General features: G+C 40.5%; 1 protein-coding gene across 3 annotated transcripts in view; it reads right to left on the minus strand.

Moving 5' to 3' along the window:
• Positions 1-17,870, minus strand: part of trip6 (thyroid hormone receptor interactor 6) — a 36,553-nt gene that overhangs the window by 10,775 nt on the left and 7,908 nt on the right. Inside the window, exons 1-4 of one of the 3 annotated variants that reach the window (XM_088347028.1) lie at positions 10,555-10,804; positions 6,756-6,966; positions 2,925-3,028; positions 2,739-2,852 (exon numbers count right to left, since the gene is read on the minus strand). In XM_088347028.1, the coding sequence (XP_088203154.1) occupies positions 2,739-2,852; positions 2,925-3,028; positions 6,756-6,957 (420 nt within the window). In that variant the 5' untranslated portion in view covers positions 6,958-6,966; positions 10,555-10,804. Of the gene's footprint in view, positions 1-2,738; positions 2,853-2,924; positions 3,029-6,755; positions 6,967-10,554; positions 10,805-17,870 lie in introns of those variants that run through there. The other 2 variants (XM_088347027.1, XM_088347026.1) reach the window with 2 other exon arrangements.

Below are 17,870 nucleotides of genomic sequence, written 5' to 3' on the forward strand. Positions count from 1 at the left end.
CCCTGCAACTAGGGGGGAATATCGTGGCTTCACACAGAGCAGCATTACAACCTGATACTGTGAACAGACTATTTTTCCTGGCCTGTAACATTTAAAGCATTGGCTGTTTTGTTTACTTGTAACATTTCTTTAACTGACCATTTTCCTTTGTCTAATTATTTTGTTAACATTGTCAGACACCTTAAGACTTTAGCATTTTGATTAGTGTGAGTTAAAATTAGTTTGTGTATTTATGGTTATTTAATTTTGAGGGATTGCAAGTCTACCACAGATTACATGCAATGTTTTTTGTTTTGATTACTTCATTTTGTTGAACGGATAGTGTGTAATAATTGGTGCCTCCTAGTAGTACAAAAATGTTGATCCATTAAAAAACAAACATCAATTTAAAAACAAAGCAAAAACACATGAACTATAACCTATCTATCTATCTATCTATCTATCTATCTATCTATCCATCTACCCTGGTCATATCCCTCAAGAAGGGTGACCGACAGCAAGATAAACACAAACAAAAACAAAGAAAATTAAAAAAAAATTAAAAAGGGAAAAAGTAGCAAAAAACCCACACAAACATTTTTGGACCATGGCCAACCCAAACGCCCAAACACCCAAACAAGTTAAGCACCTCGGCACACAAGTTGGTCATGCTTTTGTCCCTCCAGATGAAACGGGACACAAGAAAGCGACCATATCACTCTGGTCAGAGTGACACAACACACTCTTCTGACAGCTTTCACTGGTTTACCCCTGTTGCATCATACAGGTGCCCTGTCCATCCCTTAGAACAGGGGTCGGGAACCTATGGCTCGCGAGCCATATATGGCTCTTTCTATGAGTATCTGTGGCTCAGAGACCAATTTGCGTGCAAAAATTCTCCATCCTGTTCAAAACTTGAGAAGTCTATTCTTCTCAGGTACACGCAAAGCAAAACCAATATTAAATGTAAGAGCATTACCTCGCGGTATATATAGGGCACGTTTTTACTACAATTTACAGTCAAGGTGTCACACAAAAAAGGGGGGAAAAATACTCGTTTTGGCTGTACAACGCTAAAGAATCCTTTCTATAAAAGTTCACTATAAAATCTGTGTTCAGTGTTCAGATACCTTATGATGAATCCACAGAACTGTAAATACGCCAAAACACCGGAAGAGAACTTAGTCATTTGATTGGGTGAGTGGGAGGGATGGGTGGAGCTATGCAAAAAGTGCAAGCACTCCCTCCCATCTCTCGCCCCACTCCGTATGCGCCAAAAGTAAGCACATCAGGCTCCCTGTTTGCAGAATGTTGTCACGTTTTTACAAAACAACTGCTTGCATCTGGTTTTGAAACCAATATGTATGAAAAAAAAGGGTCAAAATGAGTTTAACCGATCTTGAGTAATTGCAAGAAAGAGACAAGTTTAAAGTGGTATGTTTGTTGATTTTGGGACAGGGGCTCTGGCATTATTCTCTTTTCATAATTTTTATCAAATCATCAAAAATAAATGTGCTGAAGACTAAGCTTTTGTCTGGGGCGCGGGTTTAGCAATTTAGTAAATTTGTCTCATAATATATGGTGTGGCTCTTTCCCAAAATAAAATTAATATTTTTTGCTTTTATGGCTCTTTGAGTCCAAAAGGTTCCCGACCCCTGCCTTAGAACGTGTCTTAACATCCCACTATCCTTTAACAACACCTCTCCACTCAGTCCTATCACCAACAAGAGCTCTAGCTCCCACTATTTTATCTTTCCTGCAGTGCACTCATAACACCATCCATCCACGTCAATCGCGGCCTTCCTCATGGTCTCCTTCCATTTACTTCTGCGAACTATCATACCAGTTTTAATTTGGATCAATTATAGGTTAAGAAATTTGTATGTCCTTTTCACCATGTAATCACTTCTAAGATCGGTGCCTTTTTCTTCCGAAATCCTGCCTCCACCCTCTGCCGTGTATCACTGGCCCTTGCTTGTACCCGATAACAGTGCCATCTAGTGGTCAAATATTAAACATTGGGGCGTTCACTTTTAATTTGTTTTAATGTTTCTCATATTTGTGTAATGTTGTGTAGTAGTTTTTCACCAAGTGCCTATGATCTGACATTAAAGATTTGTTAAAGCAGAACCTGTTTTTTGTCAACTTTCACTTTGGGGCAAGAATTACATTTAAAATGTGAAAGAAAAAAATATGTGAAAAGCATCGTAGAAATGATTGACACAGACTTAGAAGGATTTTTTTTATCGTGATAACATTTTTTGTCATATTGTCCAGGCCTAACTATAACTTTAAATAAACATACAGATAAAAAATGTATACAGTACAATTTTTGGCGCAAACAAGATGATGATGCTAACAGTAAGCAGTTACAAGCAGTTTAGCGGTCTCGAGTGGTCGCCTCTGGGACTGCTCATCAACTGGATTTTTCCATGTGTTGCTAGCAGGATGTTTGTTGCAAATAAAACTTGTAAAGTGAAATCCATGTTTAGAGGTGCTCATATAAAGCAGTACCTTAGTATTTATTTCATTGAAACGCTACAGCAACAGATGACTGGGTATATAAAACCTCAGCCATTTCAGATAAACCAATTAATATGCGAAGAAAAAGAAAGAACTGTCCAAGTCAAAACACAAAGCTATACTTTCTCACATTGAAATTTTGCTTTCTATCCACCGTCACTAAAAAGTAAAACAAAATTAAAGTTCAAATGTGCACTTCTTCCCCCCGCGTTTTTATGCTCGCCTGCTGAACGTACTTGAGCGCTGGAGTCGGGCGGAGCGTCAAGGTCGGCCAGCATGGCGCTGAGCGAGTCGATGTCGGCGTCGATTTTGGAGCGGTGGCTGGCGCTCTTTTCGGGGCCTCGCTGCTGCTGAAAGAAAGCAACCCTAGTTTAAAAAACGGAGCGCTAAGGTCGGATTGGGGCGGTTTACAAAGAACTGACCAACGGCAGGTAACCGTCCCCGCGGGGGCTCCATCGGCGCTCGTCTTGGGGTCCGTGCCCTGGCGGGCGGTAGCGGTCAGTGGGCGAATGATGAACAAGGCCCCCTTTGATGCAATTGAGATCATATAAAAAAATCAAACTCTTTCGTCAAGGGACGTACCGTATTTTCGGCACGGTAAGGGCTACTGGATAAGGAGCACCTAGTCCTGGGCGATATGACAAATAATTTTTTCACGATAAAAAAAAATCCTTCTAAGTAAGTGTCAATAATTTTTTCTTTTCACATTTTTTTGTCTTTCACATTTTAAAACTAATTTTTGCCCCAGAGTGAAAGTTGACAAAATCCGATGCTGCTTTAGCTAAACTTTAATGTTAGAACAAAGATAAAACTATTTCACAGCATGTTACAAATATGAGGAACATTAACCCCTTAACGTCTCTGTAAAATTTGCGTAAAATTATAGTCCTAAAACCTACTCAAAGTACAGGGAATGCTGTTCTTGAACAGTTTGGAAAATATGGTCGGTTTTGGTTTCTATATAACACTGTGAAGTTTGGTCCCTAACTGAAATAATCACTAGAAGTGCTACCAACATTGAGTAATCTGAGTTGGAACACACAGAAATAGAAGGTTTTATACTCGCCTGTATCTTTATGCAATCAAATACCTGCAGGTGAGTGTAACATGGGCATCTTTGCTGGAAAAGGGCTGGGACAATAGCAAGAAGCCTTACCCGGTCCCAGGTCAAAGTTAATCCCAATCTAAAAAGCTAAACATTCTATTTCACACATCATTCTAAGGGTAGGTTTAGGCTTTTCCAAAAGTGGCCTTTTGGAGACGACCAGTTTACAGCTATAAAACCTCTGCAACTGTGTATTTTACTTTGGCCAAATTTTTAGACAGTTGCAAACGTTGCAAACGTTTGACCCATCTTTCCAGAACTCAATCAATGATTGTGCACACTTGCGCGTAATAATGGTGCATAAAAATGAATCACGAGTGGTGTTGCGCACTTTAATTTAGGGGTTTAATACACTGCGTACATCGATGTATCATTCTTCTCAGGATTTCCCTGGCTAAACAATGCGTCAATCGTCATTTGAATAGGTTACTATTGGCTAAAGATACTCAGAGCTAAATGAAGCGATCTCCGTTTTATCAATACAGGCCCCTTTAGGTCAAGGCTGGCTGTGCGAGTTTGTTAATTTGTAAACGTGAATTATGCGGCGAAACAGAGATTGCAAGAAGGAATGTCCAACAATGCAGAAATGCTTTTAAGGGGATTATCTTTTTTTAATCCGTCCACGTTATCGTGTGTTTTGAAGTAGATATGTTTCACGGTTGGATTCACAGGACAGTCATCGATGTAACGAGTCCATGTTTGCAGAGAATCATATCATTAGCTGAATACCAGGGGAATTATTGGTGAGCTATCCCGGCTTTATAGTTTTCAGGTATCTTGTTTAAGACTGATTTTGAGATTTCTGTGATGAGTAGTCAGCATATCTTGAATATCAAGAGTTAAACCTTTCCAATGATACGTGGTATAACCTATTTCAGTGACTGCTGACATAGTGCAGACACGTATTCGTTTATCAGAAGGCCGTCTGAAGGTTAAGGGGTTAAAATAGTGAAAACCTTTTCAGAGGGGGAGCTGGTTGCAGGGAAACACAGGTAGCGCCTTGCTAGCTGGCTCACTCTTTTTTTTTGTGGGGCCCTGCGCTTGTTTATTGTCCGCTTGCACTCGTTTGGGGCTGAATTGTTTTTCCTTCAGCGTATTCTAGAGGACAATACTGTTTAAAATGGTGGAATAAGTTTGTCATGTTTCCCGTCTTGGTTGGCAGTTTGCAGTGCATATTTAACCAGACCCTTAACGAAAATAACTACTAACAACTGAAGATGAGGGGCCTCTCCTGTCTACCACTGTTTTAGCATGTTTTGAGTGGCTATGCTTGCTGTTATTATTCGTCTCTTTATTGCTTATTTTGACCATGTTCAACACGGCATGCAGTAGCCATTTGCTTTCACTCTGTGTGAGCCGCTGTGACTAACGCTATTCCTACAAAATGATTGTCTGGTTCTCATCACCTTCAACATTCAGGAGGAATGTTAGTGTGGAACTTACGTTTTTATTGTATTAGCGACGCAATTTTTTCAGGGGTCAATTGGTAATCACAGTTAAAGTGATCGACTTTTACAGAACGCTTTTATTATCTATTGTGGCAAAAATTATACAAAGGTAATTATCGTTAATTGTTTGATCAGCCAGGCCTAAATGTAGTAATTAAAATTAAAAACGTTTTTGCCGTAATGAATGCAAACGTCACAGAATGTTTTTGGCCTGTTACTCCCAACGGATGCTTTGATGGCAACCCTGGGTGAAATTGGCCTCCCAAAATCAGCAATAGAGACCTTCTCCCTTGTGGAAGTTTACACGTGTAAATTTCGACACCCGTGCTTTTGTCACCTATAGAGCCACAAAGTGCATGCATGGCCATAAAATCGAGTGTGTTGGCCAAAAGATGAACTTCATGTCATATATATGCTAAAGGCTTTTTTGCTGTTACAGTTTTTATCATTTAATCGAGGCAAAGATTATAACGCCAATTATCGTTAGCGTATTATTGCCTAGACCTAGGGGCACCCCCCTTAAATAGTATTATATACATTTATATCATTTATAAAGCACAACAGACTAAGACGCTTGACATTAAAATAGTATGGGCTAGGGTTGCACAAAAATTCCTGTATTTGTGCATTGATTGATCAGTCGGAATATATCACTGACCACACTAGCGGCTGGGAACATATCTAGGGATACAGACGACATACAAATAGGCAATTGGTTTAATTTAATTTAATCACTGAACTATATTTAGTGACTGTATCAAATTATGGATGTCATTATTTGGCCGGGACGGGATATTGTCAGACATTAAACCAGTCCATGGGCCAGAAAAAGATCGGGGATAGGTGATCTAAAGTATTGTATCGCCGACCCGCCAGGTCTCAACGAAGCGCAAGTGATTCTGAACTGAATGGAGGGAAAGCCATTGTGGGAAGTACTTTGGTCGTCCTAAAAGGTAAAGATGCAACCTCAGCGGAACTGTTTAAATCTAGGCTTAAAACACACGCTGAGGGTTTTCCTTGCCTGCCTGTTGGTTTAAGATCAGGCGATAGTGTAATTGTAATCCTGTGCAGTCCTTTGGTACATTTTTGTGATTAAGGGCTATACAAATAAATATGACTTGACTTATATTCTATAGCATATGAATAACCTATATTTTATGTTGACAATATCTGTGTATTATTTGTTATTGAAACAACCATTGCAGCCTGGTCATCCTGGAAGGGGGGATTACCTCATGCGCGGTCCCTTCTCAAGGTTTCTTCATTTTCCTCATGTTGAGGTTTTCGAGTTTTTCCTTGCCCTCATGTAGGTTTTAGATCAGGGGATGGTTTAATAATAGTCTGTGGTTTGCAATAATCCGTGCAGCCCTTTGAGACTTTGTGATTAAGGGCTATACAAATAAACATGACTTGACATGACCGCAGGTATTCAAAACATTACTTAGAATGATTAGTCTGGGCTGAGAAAAAGTGAAACCGAATTTTATACAAAGTTTTAATCACTTTCTTTATATTGATGTACTTGCACAATTACAGGAATGCATTTGTCCGCATCTAAGGCGCACTGAATTGTAAGGCGCATGTTTGAATTTTTGACCAATTTGGGATTTTTGGGTGCGCCTTATAGTCAGGAAAAAAATGTACTTTGGGAGATACCTTGGGACTCATTGCAGAGAGCGAGAAGAAAAATAATTTTTTACCTGTGTGTCCGGTTGCCACATACCGAGTGGCAACCCCTGCTCCTCCGTTATGGTCGTAATTGTCGTATTTGGGCCGGAAGTCATGCACGGCCTTGTTGTTTGGACCTCGGTAGACAGCGGAACTTGTAGAGTGGGCCATCTGGGTCAAGGTCGGTTCTGGGCAATCCAGAGTCCCGGGCGGCAGCCAGGTAGGACGGGACATGCTGGGATTCTGCCGATTGATACAGAAGGAGGCCAATGAGTTCGCCGGAAAGGATGCTGTGCCGTTTTCTTGTTTCCCGTAGCAACGACCGCATAAACAATGGCCTTTTAGAGCAGGAAGGCAGTACAGGTTGGGGATTTCCAGAAGTGGGCCCCCCGAAAACACAGCACACATTTGCAGCTGCTACGCTCGCAACCTTGCCGGCGCTGCCCGCCACCCACAATGCTTATTGTCTTAGCTTGTTTACAGAAATATGCTGAGCTCTTCCAAAATAGGAAGTGTTGTGTCATGATGGCACCTGGCTCAAAACAATACAAGCATCTACAACGGGCTCCAATTGAGAGTTTGCCCCCTCCCCCAAAAATGAAGTCACACAGGAAGACTGAGAGAATTGAGGTCGTGTAACAGTCATAAATCCTCATTGCTAAGCGGCTCAGGAAGGCACATTAAAAAAAATAGCTTGAGTCTCAACAAAATTCATAAACAAATGACAAGAGAAATTCAATACACTTGATTATTGACACTAAAAAAGGTTTTACTCCTGGTCACAAAGAATTAAAAAACTGCATTGTTTTTAAAGGAGCTGTACAGAATTTAGAACTTTGTTATTCTCTGCCGCCATCTTAACTCATCATTGGAGCATCAGTCAGCTCATTCATGATGCGCGTAAAAGTACTTACATTTCCTAGACACACTCAGATAAACTATTTTTTTCATCTTTCTTGGAGTTGGTGTTTGGAATCTACTAGAAGCCTGCGGGACAATGTTGAGAAGCACAAGAAAAAAAACGAGTCATCACATCAAACAATGATCAGCAGTTTTCAAAGCTCCACTGTATCGCCAAAGCTAGGCGTCACTTCCAAAGAAAACCTCCCACTGAAGCTGTATTTGTGGGCTAACATTTACAACTTGTGATCATTTGATGAAACACCCATTTCGCTGTTATTTTAATTAAAATTGAAGTGACAGACGCGCTGTTTAAATTTATGCAATACAATTGCACTCACATGTGGTGCGCCTATGTCTCTCTTAACGTCAGCATTTTTAAACTTAAAGTAGCTGTACGGAATTTAGAACTTTGTTACTCAGCTCATTCATGATACGGGTGTAAGTACATGCATTTCTTAGACGTGCTCAAAAACTCTTCATGTTTTTGGGGGTTTGGGTAGGTGTTTGGGGTCAACTAAAAGGCTTTTTCTTACTTTCACCATTTTTATGCTACACTGACAAAAATAAATTTTAAGGGACCTGCGGGACGAGCATGACATCACACTGCAGCACTCCCCCCCCAGCGCCTGTATTTCAAACCAAATGTATACTGCCCTGAACAACTTTGCTCAGAGTTGGGCTGTCGCGAATATGACTGATTTACACATTCACGAATACCATCTTTTTTCCTTTCCATCCAACTTTTTAGATCACCCTTGGCTGAAATGACGTTAATGCATAGTAGAAGCAGAAAACAACTACACTCTTATATGGTCATCATGGTGGCACAACTTTTAGTTTCAAAACCACGCACCACTTCAGTATTTCAGACAAATATTGGGTTAATACCGAGAGAGTGGTAAGCCCCAAAATACAGAAGTGGTCGGCAAACTTTGCTTCAGAAGGGTGCCAGTGAAAAGAATTAACAAAACTAATATCAAGCAGCATTAGGGTCCAGCCATCTGGTGCGATTTACCGAGCTGCTATACCTCCCCTCCGCCCTTCTCCTGCTACCCACCCTGCGCCTTCTGATTGGATAAGTGACCTGGGGCGGAGCCACTGAAACAGGAGAAAGCAGCAGATCAGCTAGTCCCTTCATGCATGCATCCGTGATAGAAAAGTGCTTGCAATAAATGAAAGAGTAAAAAGTGTAGTTAACTTGTTTTAGAGAGGTACAGTGAGGTGGAGAATAAGCTCTTATCGTAACTTTAGTTCGTTAATCAAGCGTGTCTGTTTGTGATTGAGAGAAAGCATTAAAAGCACGCTAAAGTGGAAGTGAATGAATGAAAACTTCATTTCGAACATTATAAAACAAAAACAGGTCAAAAACAATGACTGAACAACAAAAAGAAGTGATGAGCTCTTACCATAACATTAGTTCATAAACAGCCTCTAAACCAGGAGTGCACACACTTTTCAATTTGCGAGCAACGTTAAAAGTTATTGCAATTTTTGTTTTTGATGAATTCAGGTCCTGTTGGTTGTATTGTATTTTAGCTATTTAAGCTATTCTAAAACAGTTTAGGGGGCTATTCAAGTTTTTATATACCTTTATACAAGTTCCTACGAAGCCTAATTTTATTTCCCGCACTGTTAAGTTTCTGATTTAAGTGAAAGATGTCATGTTAGTTATGTTGAAATTGTATTTTATTTTCTGTAAAGGGTTTCATAGAGCTGTTGAAATTTTATTTGAATTTATAACAAATATTATTTATTTTGTTTGCATTATTTAAAGAAATCTTACGCCATTTTCTTAGGCTTTTACAGCAAATGAATATTGGTGAAAAAAAAAAATCAAGTTATCTGCCGCCTCTTAAACTAAAAACCAGTGTCTGTATCGGCCTCGAAAAACCCGTATACGTCGATCCGTAGTATGGATGCACTTGAAAAGGCACTTGAGGCAGGCATATTTACATTCATAGCTCACACGTGGGTTTGTTTAGTGTGGTGAGTTGGTTCAGATATAAATCTGCATTTATTCAACTGTTACATAAAACAATTTGCTAACACAATCAATACCAAACATGAAAATAATAGTTTGCTATTGTTTGTGAATAGGGCAGCGCGGCAGCGCAGTGGTTAGCGCGTGTCATGAGATCGAACCTCCTGTGTGGAGTTTGCATGTTCTCCCTCCGGCTTCCTCCCATGTTCCAAAAACATGCATGTCAGATTAATTGGCCGGTCTAAATTGTCCCTAGGTGTGAATGAGCGAGGGAAATGTCTGTCCCTGTGTGCCCTGCGACTGGATGGCAACCAGTTCAGGGTGTCCCCTGCCCACTGCCCAAGGATGGCTGGGATGGGCTACAGCACCCCCGCGACCCTACTGAGAATAAGCGGTGCAGATAATGGGTGGATGGATGGATGTTTGTAAATAAATGTGTCGTGCTTAGAAAATACCTTTTCACCAATTATTATAATTGGTAGGGTAGGCCACTAACATAATGTGAATGATAATACGTTGTAATACAAAAAAGCTAAACATTTGGCGTCGACTTTAGTTTACTGATCTGGCCCACCGGAGAACATAAAGTTCAGTAATTATTGGTATCGTCATCGTCCCTGAAAACCCCATATCGGTCGATCCCTACTCCATACGTCGTGTGCTTCGATGCAATTTAGGCAATACACGTGCAAAAAATCGGATTGCAATTTGATTCTAAAAGCTTGTTTTGCTAGCGGAGCAGCAGCTAGCTGCACGCAGCGTCGCTTCGTCTGTCAAATCCAACAAAACACTCGAGGCATGCAAGAGGAGCTGGGCTCCATTACAGTATCAGGAATAAGTAAATGAAAACCAAACTTTGTTTTGACACCGACAACGCCCTCCGTCCAAGTTGGCAGCACAACGAAAGCGATGCAAAAGAGAACGGTGCAAAAGCGATGTCCACTTACCACCGCGAAAGCCGTAGAGAGCTCCCATGAAACCGAAGCATACGTTAAGTTATGTTTTTTTTCGGGGGGGCGAGACCACCACGGATAGATCTGTGGCCGAGACCAGCCAGCGAGGCTAGGCTACTTTGGGGCTCTGGTCTGCCAGAGCTCGCGCGGCATTCGCGACCTGCGACGTCACACGACGTACAGTGGCGTACGCGCGCGACCAAGAATGGGGACCTGCGCAGCGCGGTAACTAGCATGCCCAAGTGGCGGCCTCATTGGTCGGGTCAAGATCTATTAAGATTTTCGAGAAGGGTTGTTCAAACCTCACATTGTGCTTGCTGTTAAAAAAGTCATATTGAAATACAATATTGTGAATGTGCTTAATTGCTGTTGAGATTGTCATGATTGTTTTTCTGTTATTAGTGTCAATAAATTTGTTCAAACCAAAAAAATCCTCGTTAAGGTAATGTATGTCCATTGAAAACAAAACGTAACGTGGTCATTTTTCAACCGATTTTCATGAGTGTGACTTTTGGGTGACGTCAAAAAGTGCTGTTATTATGTAAAAAATACGATTATTTCTTTTGTTTAAAAAACAAAAACAAAAAACAATTTATGATCAACTAGAGTCAAGTCAAGTCATGTTTATTTGTATAGCCCTTCATCACAAAGAGTCTCAAAGGGCTGCACAGATTAAAGACTATTGCAAACTACAGACTATTATGACACCATCCCATCATCTAAAGCCTACATGAGGGCAAATAATAAATCTTATCAACATAAAATATAGGTTATTCATATGCCAGAGAATATAAGTGTGTTTTAATTTTAGATTTAAACATTTTCACTGAGGTTGCAGATGGAATCTCGGGGGGCAGAGCATTCCACAGCACCGGGGCCCGAATGGAGAACGCTCTCGAGCCTGCGGATCTCTTCACAAGACCAGCATTTTCAGAGCAAAGGCTCCGGACCGGAACATAGGGGGAAATTAAATCTGAAAGATATGAGGGAGCAAGTCCATGCATGACTTTGTATACTACCAACAGAACCTTAAAATCACATCTTAAGATAACAGGGAGCCAATGCAGGTTAGCTAAAATTGGGGTTATGTGATCAAACTTTCTTGTCTTTGTTAAGAGCCTCGCTGCAGCATTTTGTACTAGCTAAAGGCTCTTGATTTTGGACTCCGGAAGACCGGTGAGTAGTCCATTACAGTAATCGAGACGGGAGATAACAAGCGCATGAATTATAATTTCCGCATCCGACTGAGACAGCATAGAGCGAATTTTAGCAATGTTGCGAAGATGGAAAAAAACTGTTCCAGTAATATTCTTAACGTGTGTTTGAAAGGACAGAAATATGACACCTAAATTTTTGACTGAGTCACTCTGGGTGATATTACATTTGTCAATGTTCAGATAATCACAAGGAGTCTCAAAGGGCTGTACAGACCACATATTATTGCAAACTACAGACTATTTTTACACCATCCCCTGATCTAAAACCTACATGAGGGCAAAGAAAAACTCAAAAACCTCAACATGACTATACAAGCTACAGACAACTGCATTGACATTTTAACACTGTATATGAAACTTAATCTTTAACCCATCTGGAAGGACAAGGACATAGCATGGAAATCTAGGATTAGACTCATGCAAGCGCTGTTTACTTTGAAAAAATCCAGGCCATGGAGATGTGATGCTACAAGAAACTTTTAGGCATCATCTACGTAGCCCATGTGACAAACGAAACAGTGCGCAACACCATCGGGGTCAAATAAGACCCTACGAAAAACTGTTGTCAACTGTGCGCGGACGGAAACTTCAGTGGTAGGGTCAAGTCACAGGATCATCAGGACTCACCAAGATAATTCTCCAGGGCACAGTCCCTGGGGGAAGAAGGAGAGGAAGACCGAAAAAGAACTGGGCCGACAACATTAAGTAAATTGACTGGTGCCAACTTCGCCACGACACATGAACAAGCCAGGGACTGTGAGCATCTTCATTGGTGCTGAGACAACCCATGCGGTCAAGGGATCCGTGAACCGTGATATGAAACCCATTCTAAAAACTGTTCACAATTCAAAATTGGTCTTAAGAGGATATTTTAGGACCTATTTATTTCAAAACTAGTTTGATTACAAAAATAATGTTTATTTTTAATTTGATACTAAACGTAAATGCATAACAATCAGTTTATATATATCCATCCATCCATTATCTGCACCGCTTATCCTCAGTAGGGTCGCGGGGGGTGCTGGAGCCCATCCCAGCTATCTTCAAGCAGTGGGCAGGGGACACCCTGAACTGGTTGCCAGCCAGTCGCAGGGCACACAGGGACAGACAGTTAGCTCTCTCAGTCACACCTAAGGACAATTTGGACCGGCCGATTAACCTGACATGCATGTTTTTGGAATGTGGGAGGAAACCAGAGTGCCCGGAGGAAACCCACGCAAGCACGGGGAGAACATGCTAACTCCACATAGGAGGTTTGACCGCACGACCTCAGAACTGTGCCGAACACGCGCTAACCACTGCGCCGCCGTGCTGCCTGTATATTATATATATATATATATATATATATATATATATATATATATATATATATATATATGAGCGATTCTGGGGTCAAGGGTGTAAATCCAGCTACCAGCCTTCCCATGCAGAGTTTGCATTTTTTCCCCCGTACGTTTCCGCTGGGCATTCCGGTTTCCTCCCACATTCCAAAAAAAACATGCATGTAGGGTTAATTGTCCTGTCCAAAATGTCCCTATGACATAAATGGGAAATTGAGTTGACTGGCTGGCAACCAGTTAAGGGTGTTGCCTGCCCAGTGCATGGATGGGCTCCCGCACCCTCGTGACCCTACTGAGGGTAAGCAGTGCAGATGATTTTATATATATATATATATATATATATATATATATATGTATATATTATATATACATATATATATATATATATATATATATATATATACATGTAGTATATATATCTATATATATATATATATATATATATATACATATCTATATATTATATATACATATATATATATTATATATAAATATACATATCTATATATTATAGAGAGTGAGAGAGAGAGAGAGAGAGAGAGAGAGAGAGAGAGATATGTATCCAAATCCAGCAACGACCCATGCATAATCAAAACTCCACACTAAATCGAAAAAGAACAATGGCATCATCAGACAGAAGCTTATATAGCTTTGCAAACTCTTTTTTTCAAAGCTGAATGTTTCTAGGACAAGAGCTTCAAAAATAAATATATCATATGCTATGTATTTACAAAAAATATATATTTGGTGATATTACGAAATGGAAAAGCATAAAAAAAGAAAAAAAAAATGGTTAAAAACAGTGGCTTGCGAAAATATTTGGCCCCCTTGAACTTTGACCTTTTGCCACATTTCAGACTTCAAACATAAATATATAAAACTGTAACTTTTTGTGAAGAATCAACAATAAGTGGGACATAATCATGAAGTGGAACACACTTTATTGGGTATTTTAAACTTTTTTTAAAAATAAAAAACGAAAAAGTAGGGGTGCAAAATTATTTAGCCTCATTGAGTTAATACTTTCTAGCGCCACCTTTTGCTGCAATTACAGCTGCAAGTCGCTTGGGGTATGTCTCTATCAGTTTTGCACTTGGAGAAACTGATATCTTTGCCCATTCTTCCTTGCAAAACAGCTCTAGCTCAGTGAGGTTGAATGGAAAGCGTTTGTGAACAGTAGTTTTCAGTTCTTTCCTGTATTCTCAATTGGATTGAGGTCTGGACTTTGACTTGGCCATTCTATCACCTTGATATGTTTTGGTAAACCATTCCATTGTAGCTTTTGCTTTATGTTTTGGATCATTGTCTTGTTGGAAGACAATTCTCCGTCCCAGGCTCAAGTCTTTTGCGGACTCCATCAGGTTTTCTTCAAGAATGGTCCTGTATTTGGCTCCATCCGTCTTCCCATAAATATTAACCATCTTCCCTGTCTGCTGAAGAAAAGCAGGCCCAAACCATGATGCTGCCACCACCATGTTTGACTGTGGGGATGGTGTGTTGAGGGTGATGAGCTGTGCTACTTTTACGCCAAACATAATGTCTTGCATTGTTGCCATAAAGTTTGATTTTGGTCTCATCTGACCAGAGCACCTTCTTCCACATATTTGTGGTGTCTCCCAGGTGGCTTGTGGCAAACTTTAAACGACACTTTTTATGGATATCTTTAAGAGATGGCTTCCTTCTTGCCACTCTTCCATAAAGGCCGGATTTGTGCAGTAAAGGACTGATTGTTGTCCTATGGACAGATTCTCCCACCTCAGCTGTAGACCTCTGCAGTTCATCTAGAGTGATCATGGGCCTCTTGGCTGCATATCTGATGAGTTTTCTCCTTGTATGAGCTGAAAGTTCGGGGGGACGGCCCGATCTTGGTAGATTTGCAGTGTTCTGATACTCCTTCCATTACAATATTATTGCTTGCACAGTGCTCCTTGGCATGTTTAAAGCTTGGGAAATGTTTTTGTATCCAAATCCAGCTTTAAACTTCTCCACAACAGGATCTTGGACCTGCCTGGTGTGTTCCTCGTTCTTCATGATGCTCTCTGCTCTTTAAACAGACCTCTGAGACTATCACACTGCAGGTGCATTTATACAGATACTTGATTACACACAGGTGGATTCCATTTATCATCTTTTGTCATTTAGATCAACATTGAATCATTCAGAGATCCTCACTGAACCTCTGGACAGAGTTTGCTGCACTGAAAGCAAAGGGGCTGAATAGTTTTGCACACCCACTTTTTCGTTTTTTATTTGTTAAAAAAGTTTAAAATATCCAATAAAGTGTGTTCCACTTCATGATTATGTCCCACTTATTGTTGATTCTTCACAAGAAATTGCAGTTTTATATCTTGATGTTTAAAGTCTGGTCACAAAGTTCAAGGGGGCCAAATAGTTTCGCAAGCCACTGTAAGTGCAAGAAAAAAAAGGGTATTTTTAGGGGGGAGTTGCTAAAAACATTTACAGCTAAAAATGATACTGATTTATTGAGTAGGATTACATTCTATTACAATTTTAGATAAACAAATAAAATCACAATATTACAAAATATTAAACAGGATTGAAAATCTCCTTTTTGCAAAAATAAAGTGATGTGCTTCGTTATGAATACTTGGTATGTTTTAATTGAATAAAAATTTAAATGTTTAGGACATTAATCATTTTCTTATAAAAAAGCCAATGCTTTTCCCAAAAAATATATACATTTTGAGATCATTGTTGTAGAATCACAAAAAAAAGATGTTTTCCTCCCAAAAATTGAGAATAACTGTTTTACGAAAGAGGTCTCCTGGGATGTACCGTCTCGGCCCAGCCCGACAGTTGTTTGCCCATCTATGTCCATCCGCAAATTGCAGGAAGTCTTTGTTTTTTGTCAAGCTGTGGGTGGCGCTTTGAGGAATGAGGGTCACGGTTGGGGATTGCCGCCACTGAAAAACATGCGGGGACTGGGAAACCCCCCTGCTACCCCCAGCTATGCCAACATGACAGACTCGTTGGCTTCCGCCCAGCAGGACTGACCTAACTTTTCCTTATCCCAGAAAACAAAGCGTCCCCCCACCTCCTCCTCCCATTTTGGATTTGTCCCAACAATGGCTGGAAGTGGCCGAGACCTTCTCTAGTTTTTTTGTTCTGTTTGTGTTGACCCAACGATCACTTCCAGACTTTTGGGAAGTTAATGAAGTTGTAAAAGCTATCCTCAAATCTAAAGTTGCACAATTGGTATGTTCTATCAACCAATTGTGGCACCGTTTAGAGCAGGGGTACCCAAACTTTTTCCTGTGAGGGTCGTATAACGTTTCCTTTATCTGGCGAGGGGTCAGGGTCAGATCGTAACAGAAAAAGTATGACGATTGCAAGAGTGCCTAAATGTAAAAAAAAGACCCATCAACAATAACATGTGAGATTATTATCAATTTGAGAAACGTGCCCCGCCCTTTTCCAGAAGGCCACAATAACGCAACTTTTTTTACATAACAAAAGTCAGAAAATTAGAAATAATACTATTTAGGAAATAAAAAATAACCACAAAAGAAAGTCTATGGAACATAAACTTTGTGCAAACAGGTTCATGGGCAGCTTAGCTGTAAGAGCACTGGACTGTCATGATTGCCAAAATGAAGACACCTGGGGCAATCGTTTGGCGCGCAGGAGTGCGCTCTCTGATTGGCTGGCACTCCTCTCTTACGCTGTCAGCACCCAGAGGGGAGTGTCAGACCGTACTTGCGTCTCTCCGTGTGTATCGCCAGATTACCAGTACCAAAGACTTCTGCTTGATTCCTGCCTGCCTCCGGTTTCGACCTGTTTCTGTCCCACGTTTACGATCTACTCTCTTGCCCTGGCCACCGACCTGCCCGCTAAGCTGTATCGATTCTGCCTACCTGTCACGGAGTTGCCATTCCGTCCACCGCTGCTAGCGACCAACAACCATTGGCTTCCAAAGCAAGCTCTGTCAGCTCAATCCAATAAAGATTCCTTTTAAAACGAACGCAATTGGGTCCGAGACTCCATTCTGGTTTGTGTATTATTTGCAAAAAGACAGTATCTAAATCGTCATTATCACAATATTTTAAGTCACGGTACCAGTGACAAATGTTAATTTTGTTATGCATGTAAAAGGTTACGATGACAATAAATTCTATTCTATTATTCTCTTATATTCTAGGCATTGTAAGTGAATTTTTTTGTCATTGTAACACGTGAAACACTAACCAAAGTCAACATTCGTCTCTGGTATCGTGACTAAAGATAGTGTGATAATGAGATCATTCCCAATGCCTTTTTATATGTCATTTTTAGCACCTGTAGTCCAGTAGTAAGAGTCTAGTGCTCTTACCATCCTGACCCGGGTTTGAATTCCATTACAGCCAAAATTGCACATCCATACTCTGAGTTCTTTTTTAGGTAAAAAAAAATATGCTTCAAAATGCTCTCCGTTATTTTTCTGGAGACCAAATATAGAGGCTGTATCCGGCCTGCAGGCCGTAGTTTGGGGACCACTGTTCAGGGAGATGACAATACAAGTTTATAGGAAGGAGAATCAGAAATCACAAAAATATCTGGCATTCCTGGTTGCAATGATTTTCTTGTTCAAACGTTTTCCTTCATGAAGTGGTTAATGATGCGCCTTTAAGGATTTGTTCCTAAACGTGTGTAAAGTGATCAACAACCCCCGCCCCCTGCTGTCTGCTTTATTAAAGACGGATGTCCTGTGCAGGCGTTTTAGTGTCCGAGCAGCTTTGCAGGATGCATTTCTGAA

Source organism: Urocampus carinirostris, chromosome 11, assembly GCF_059441175.1.
Source record: "Urocampus carinirostris isolate Australia breed hairy pipefish chromosome 11, RoL_Ucar_1.0, whole genome shotgun sequence".
In the NCBI taxonomy this organism is placed as follows: Eukaryota; Metazoa; Chordata; class Actinopteri; order Syngnathiformes; family Syngnathidae; genus Urocampus; species Urocampus carinirostris.